The following is a 6,892-nucleotide window of genomic DNA, read 5'->3' as shown; positions in this document are numbered from 1 at the left end:
GTGAGCCCCCACCTGGAGTACTGTGTCCAGTTCTGGGCTCCCCATCCAAGAAAGGGGAGGAACTCCTAGACAGAGTCCAGAGGAGCCAACAAAGATGATGAGGGGCCTGGAGCATCTCTCCTATGAGGAAAGACTGAGGGAGCTGGGCCTATTTAGCCCAAAGAAGAGAAGACTGAGAGGGGACCTCATCAACACATACAAATATCTCAAAGGTGGATGTCACAAGGATGGAGCCAGACTCTTCTCAGTGGTGCCCAGCGACAGGACAAGGGGCAATGGGCACAAACTGAAGCATAAGAGGTTTCAGTTGAATATGCAGAAGAATTTTTTTACTCTGAGGGTGACAGAGCACTGGAACAAGCTGCCCAGGGGGGTTGTGGAGTCTCCTTCTCTGGAGGTATTCAAAGCCTGCCTGGACGAAGTCCTGTGTAACATGTTCTAGGAGAACCTGCTTTAGCGGGAGGGTTGGACTGGATGATCTCCCAAGGTCCCTTCCAACCCTTGCCATTCTGTGATTCTGTGATTCTGTATCATTTATACAGTTTTACTTTAGTACACGAATACTTTAGAACAGTCACATGGAAGTCTGAATTCTTTATTTTATAAAACCTATTAAAAAATTCCGAGGAAATTGCAAACTGTGTTAACAATCATCTAAAATAACTGTTTCTGTTTTCACAGAATCACAGATTTTTTCAGTAAAAAAAAAGTTCACATGATTATTATAACACAGAAAACAAAGATGTTTCTTACCTGTAAAGCCATTGTCACATTCACAGAGAAAAGTGTTTGGAGTAACATTGCTGCAGTTACCATTGAAACATGTATGTGGCTGGCACTGTCCAACTATTTCTGTACAATTTTTACCTATTTAAAAAAGAATAATAGGAATGTTGAACTTCATTAAATATTTTTTTTTCCTGAAATGGAAATTTGTATGTGAAATAAAACATTATATTTAGTCAATAGGCAGATGGATAGATAGGTATTTGTGCTAATGTTGGTCTCTAGTTTTCACCAAAACTACTGGAGTTCTAAAGCAAGGGCAGAAAGATATTCAGATGCTGTAACATGAGTTACTGTGCTCAGCATCATCTGCCATATAGTTACAAATTCACATATAGCTTAAAATGCAGAAATGCTATTAGTACTGTAGCATTTGCTTCATTTTTACACAAATCTAACTTACATTTTCTTCCAGCATTGTGAACAAAAGATGTTCTCATATGGAGTCCAATTTGACTGAATTTTTCTTAATATGCAGCTTTCCGTAAACTACAATTCCAGTTATAAGTTGATCATGTTATTACAACATGTGGGTCTAAATACTGTATAATTATGCTTGCCACTTGAATTGTTGCTATGACATTATTCACGCTTCAGCAACTTTTCAAATTTCGAATAGATTTTATATTATGGCAGGCACTTTTTTCCTCCCTTACTCTTGTGTAGCCACGTCCATAATATACAATGGTTTAATCTCCTAGTTCTTGTTTACATACAGCTTATTTACTGGACTGGTACTGCCAGTACAAAATTATGGCATTAGCCAATACTGTCCCGTATAGGTTAACAGAATATTTTAAGCATTGCCTGTTGATAACATTAAGCATGATGATTGCTTTTAACAGAATTGCTAGTGAATCTCTCCATTAATATGAATCAGAGTAGTACCAGACATTTTTTGATATTATTATTTTCAAAGCTTTTTACAGAAACCCCAGAAATCATAAAAGAAATAGAAAACACACTGCATACCATCAATGCTTTCCACTATTTTACTAAGCTTTGAATAATTATAAAAATATTTTACTCATAACATTGACTTATTCATACCTGCATAATCTTCTATTTCCAAATCCATTAGTAACCAAATTATTATGCAGTTTGAAAAGCAATTAAAAATAAATTACAGCAAACTTTATGCAACATAACCTTAATTTCTGTGTTCTGTGAACCTCACTTGTTCCTGACTTATCAGCCGCATTTCATAGCATAGCATCACTTTTGTGAGAGCACAGAAGTGCATTCCATCAAAGGAACTTTGCTAGAATTCTGCTCACAAGTACAGAAAGAGCTACAGGAACCCTTTTTGTTATGTGAATGAATATTTCTGATACTTTCTAAAGGATTCCCAAGCTCCATTGGTCTGAATGCAGGAACAATATACCCATAATTTCCTTTATCCCCTTTTCTTCCTCTATGAAATGGAGACAATGGTTAGGTAAGAATGTATCTAATCATGCCATACTCGCTGGTAGTTCTGTCCCATACCCTGATTCAGTTTCTTCAAGGGTTTCTGAGTAAGCACTGCAATATTTCCTATATAGAATTAGGTGAATTTTTTAAATTTGTGAAATATCTAATTTGGTGATAAAAGTATGTTTAACAAACTCCTTTTGAAAGGAACTTTAAAGCGCAAAACAATCTGGAAGAAAAGAGTAAGTATTTTGTTTTGCTTGTTCTTCTAATTAAATGTTTGACTTTTCAATTAAAAACAAATTTTGATTTAAAAAAAATTTCTCTAATGCAATTGAAAAGGTCCTTAAACTGAAAAGGAAAGTTTTATGGCAGGTTGAATGAAATGCTAATTTCAACAAAACAGTTTTGCTGCTTTTCAGTAGTTTGGTTAACTATTTTTGGGGGAGCTTACTCCAAAAGTCTTATGTTATTTGCTGTAAGAACTTGAACTGCTGAACAAACAATCAAAAAAATCAGTTAATTTTTTAAGTTCACAAGTACTTACTATGTCTCATGCTTAAGTCAGAAAGAAGCATGATAAGAGCTTATTCAGTTTTTCTCCACAATGGACACATGAAGGACACAATGACTACAAGTAAAAGAGACTCAGTGCGGGTGTGGTAGTAGCAATGGACAATCAAATTATATAGAAACCTTGCTAATGGTGTTCTCAATGTTCTATTATCCGTTAAGGAAAACATATTATCTATGTAACATTTATTCCTAGAAGGGAAAATAAATACCTGAAAATTGTGGAGGACACACGCATTCGTAAGAATCTCCAGAAAGTTCTGATTTCTCAGTGCAGGAGGCATTCTTGTGGCAAGGTTTAGTGGAGCACATATCAAACTTCTGGCAGAATCTTCCAGAATACTGTGAAAAACAATGGCAATTATATGCTTTTTCCCAAACATGGCTTAGGCATTTTCCATGCCCAGAACATAATGGTGCATTTGGAGTCTGTTGGCAAAACTGCTGCTTCACAGTTACGTTCAGACGAAGGCCCATGTTGCACAAGAATGGGCCTCTCTTATGAAGCTCTGCGAAGTAATGAGTTCCAACACCAAGCCAGTTAGGGTCAACTTGGTGCAGTCCTCTTATCTGGCAAACAAATATCAACTGCTCTTGAAGAAAACCAGCTTTAGGGCAGGTAATAAATTCTTCCTTGGAGACATTTACCAAATTCATTCCGTAAGACTGGAAGGATGGCTCAGAGGAGATGAAGAGACTATCACCTAATTGAAGCTGTAAAGGGCATATCTGAGGGATACTGAGGTTTTGTTCTTCTGAGATTTTCTTAGTAATGCTTTCTTTCATATTCCAGCATTCGGTGTAAAAGTCTGAGCAGATGTTTTCCCTTGGTGTCCATTTTATTATGTTAAGTTTTGGTTCCACTCGCCATTCAGCAGTCATTTGCCTCTCACATATTACCTGCCCATTTACAATGCATAGTTGAAGAAAGCACACTAGTATGTGAACTGCTGATTTTGTAGTCATTGTTTCACCTGGCAAATGGGAGCTGTCTTTCACAGCTGCTTCATTACTGAGAATGGCTCTTGTCCTTAAGGTTCTTCTGTATTTTCCATGGCAGCCTAGGAATTCAAACAGAGAAAAATATTTCTGTGTTCACACCAAATACAGTTGAATATCAAAGCCTCATTACAAAAATAGCAAAAATATAACAAAACAAGGTCTACATCTAATTACACTGATACGAAACTGCAATAAGTCCAATTAATTGATCAGAACTACACCACTGTAACTAAAGTCAGATTTTTCCTGTTTGTATTCCTGCTAAATATTTGATTTTCCTTTAGTACACTTCATTGTACTTGTGTATGGAAGAGAAAGAGCTTAAAAACATACTTTCCATATTCCCTCCTTCTGTTGACAAAAATTAATGGTAACCAAGTTAAGGTAGGAAATCTGTGGGAAAACTAAGAAGTAAACCAGGACATCTAAGCTCTAGTCATAAACTTTAACCATGGAAGTTTTCCTGATAATGACTTATCATTAATTTATGATAAACATAGATATTCTGAAGATGTAGGTATGTGAATTATGGTTTCAATGAAGAAAACATGCAAGCACATCCCCAACTCTTTCATATTCACATATACTCAGCAGAACAATTAAATTCTTAGTTTTCATAGAATCATAGAATGTTTTGGGTTGGAAGGGACCCCTAGAGGTCATCTAGTCCAACCCCCCCGCAGGAGCAGGGATACCGCTAACCAGATCAGGTTGCTCAGAGCCCCGTCCAACCTGGCCTTGAATGCTTCCAGGGATGGGGCCTCCACTACCTCTCTGGGCAACCTGTTCCAGTGTTTCACCACCCTCATTGTAAAGAATTTCTTCCTTATATCCAGTCTAAACCTACCCTGGTTTGGTTTAAAACCATTACCCCTTGTCCTGTCACTGCTGGCCCTACTAAAAAGATTGTCCCCATCTTTCCTATAGGTCCCCTTTAGGTATTGAAAGGCCGTAATCAGGTCTCCCCGCAGCCTTCTCTTCTCCAGGCTGAACAAGCCCAACTCCCTCAGCCTGTCCTCATAGGAGAGGTGCTCCAGCCCCCGGATCATTTTTGTGGCCCTCCTCTGGACCCGCTCCAACACTTCCATGTCCTTTCAAAGTATATATCTGAAAACCAAAGGTCCTTAATCATATGCTTGAGTTTTTTGATGTATCACAGTCAAAGTGAGCAGACTACAGATTCCTCCAGGACTACTTAATTTATGGTAAAGCCTTTTTTGGCCCTTTTATATATCTGGCAGTTTTTATTGCATGGAGATGAGTGATTACAGAACAGAAAGAAAACCAAAATAAGATTATGAAGCTTATTCCTGGAGTCATAGTGAAAATGATGAAAACACAATATGGTGTTTATTACCGTAGAAATTGTCAATAGCTTTGAGTTAGTAACAGTTTAATTTGCTTTAAATATAATGGTTTTTTCCCCTTGTTCTATTATATGTTTTTTTCAGTATATTTTTCTTACACTTTAAGATAGTAGCCTCTGAACTGACATTTACAAATGAGAAAATTATTGCAGAGAATAAGCTGTATCTTACAAGGGAAATAATTTAATAAAAAATAAACAATAGCACTTATATTTTTAAATGTGTTTAAATTGTTTTTGTTTTTACATGTGGCCTCAAGTTGCGCCATGGCAGGTTTAGGTTAAACAACAGGAAAAATTTCTTCACAGAAAGGGTGAAGTGGTTGAGTCACCGTCCCTGTAGGTATTTAAAAGATGGGTAGATGAGGTGCTTAGGGACATGGTTTAGTGGTGAGATGGCAGGGTTAGGTTAATGGTTGGACTTGATGATCTTAAAGGTCTTTTCCAACCTAAACGATTCTATGATTCTGTGTGGATATCTATATTTCTATACCTACATACACCTGGCCTCTCTCTAAAGTGCACATGAATTATGACACTGCTTTAATTACAACATTTAATTAAATGTCGTCTTCTTCCCATGTACCTCAAAAATGTATTTAAGCATACTTTGGACTATGCTGAAAGATCAAAGTAGGACAGGAAAGATACTGTTTGTGGAAACCTTGAGCTGGAGAATATTAAATGACTAAGTGAGCTGATGAAAATTATAGGATAATATCAAAGGGTGGTATCCAGTCTTTCTATTTTAGACCATTCCATTATCTTCAGAATCTCATGAAGTTCAATGATACCATTAGAAAATGTGCTATCAAATGCGTAGTTTGGATCATTTAGCATTTTTTCTGTTAAGGTAGCAGTGTTAAACTATTACATCCATTATAGCTGTTATTACATCTGTCACTATTATCAGGTGTAAAAGTCCATGATCTACATTACTGTATATTTAGAAATCCTACATTCAGTAACCCATCTTTACATACCTTTTTCATAATGAGATTTTTCTCAGGGGTTACTAAAATAGACGTTTATAAAAGGTTATTTTTCTTTTTAGACACTTCAAGAAGAAAGCTATTGCATGTCAAATGCAGAAGAATTCTTGCCTACTTCTAATACAGTTTACCCTTCATTCATGTAATTATGCATAATTTTAGTGTCATATGCACGCTTCATTTTTACTGATGAAGAAAACGTGCTTCCTCACAATATTTGTGTGGGATAAAACTTCTGAACAATTTTGAAATAAGTAATCAGTAATATTATAACAATTGACACTGTCTTCACAAAAATCATTATAAGTCTTCAGGCAACTGAGAGATTATTATGGAACTACTAGAATTAATAATAAATGTAAACAAATACATCTTGTAAAAGCAGTGGAAAAAACAGGAAGGTGGAAAAAAATCAAGAGAGAATAAAGATTGCTTTTTTAGCAATAAAACCAAGAGGAAAAAAAAATATATAGTGAAGAGTATGAAAACTAAAGCTCTCATTTACTTCACTTGCAGTTTTGTGTGCTCAACATGCACACATACCCGTGTAAGGACTAGAAACCTGCCAAAAAGCACTCCAAGGAATCACAGAGGCAAAAGAGATGTTAGAAAAAGTATGGCTTATTTCAAATGCCATGATTACACCTAAATAAAATAAAATAAAAAAATCACCTGCTGTCTTTATTGTAGTTCTCTTTATAATATCACAATGAAACTCCTGACGATAACTGTGACCACGACTGTGACCTGCTGAGGTCGG

The 6,892-nt window shown here is 36.2% G+C and overlaps 1 protein-coding gene across 1 annotated transcript in view; it reads right to left on the bottom strand.

Annotated features, from left to right (window-relative positions):
• EYS (eyes shut homolog) overlaps positions 1-3,738 on the bottom strand; it is a 904,272-nt gene extending 900,534 nt beyond the window's left edge. The window contains exons 1-2 of the mRNA XM_035895612.1: positions 2,985-3,738; positions 754-867 (exon numbers count right to left, since the gene is read on the bottom strand). Coding sequence (XP_035751505.1) covers positions 754-867; positions 2,985-3,738 — 868 coding nt within the window. The remainder of the gene's footprint in view (positions 1-753; positions 868-2,984) is intronic.
• Positions 3,739-6,892: the final 3,154 nt, after the last annotated feature.

The sequence above is a fragment of the Egretta garzetta genome, unplaced genomic scaffold, assembly GCF_000687185.1.
Source record: "Egretta garzetta isolate BGI_Z169 unplaced genomic scaffold, ASM68718v1 scaffold55, whole genome shotgun sequence".
Lineage (NCBI taxonomy): Eukaryota > Metazoa > Chordata > Aves > Pelecaniformes > Ardeidae > Egretta > Egretta garzetta.
The sequence above is the reverse complement of the archived record's forward strand: the minus strand, read 5'-3'. Positions and strand labels throughout refer to the sequence as shown.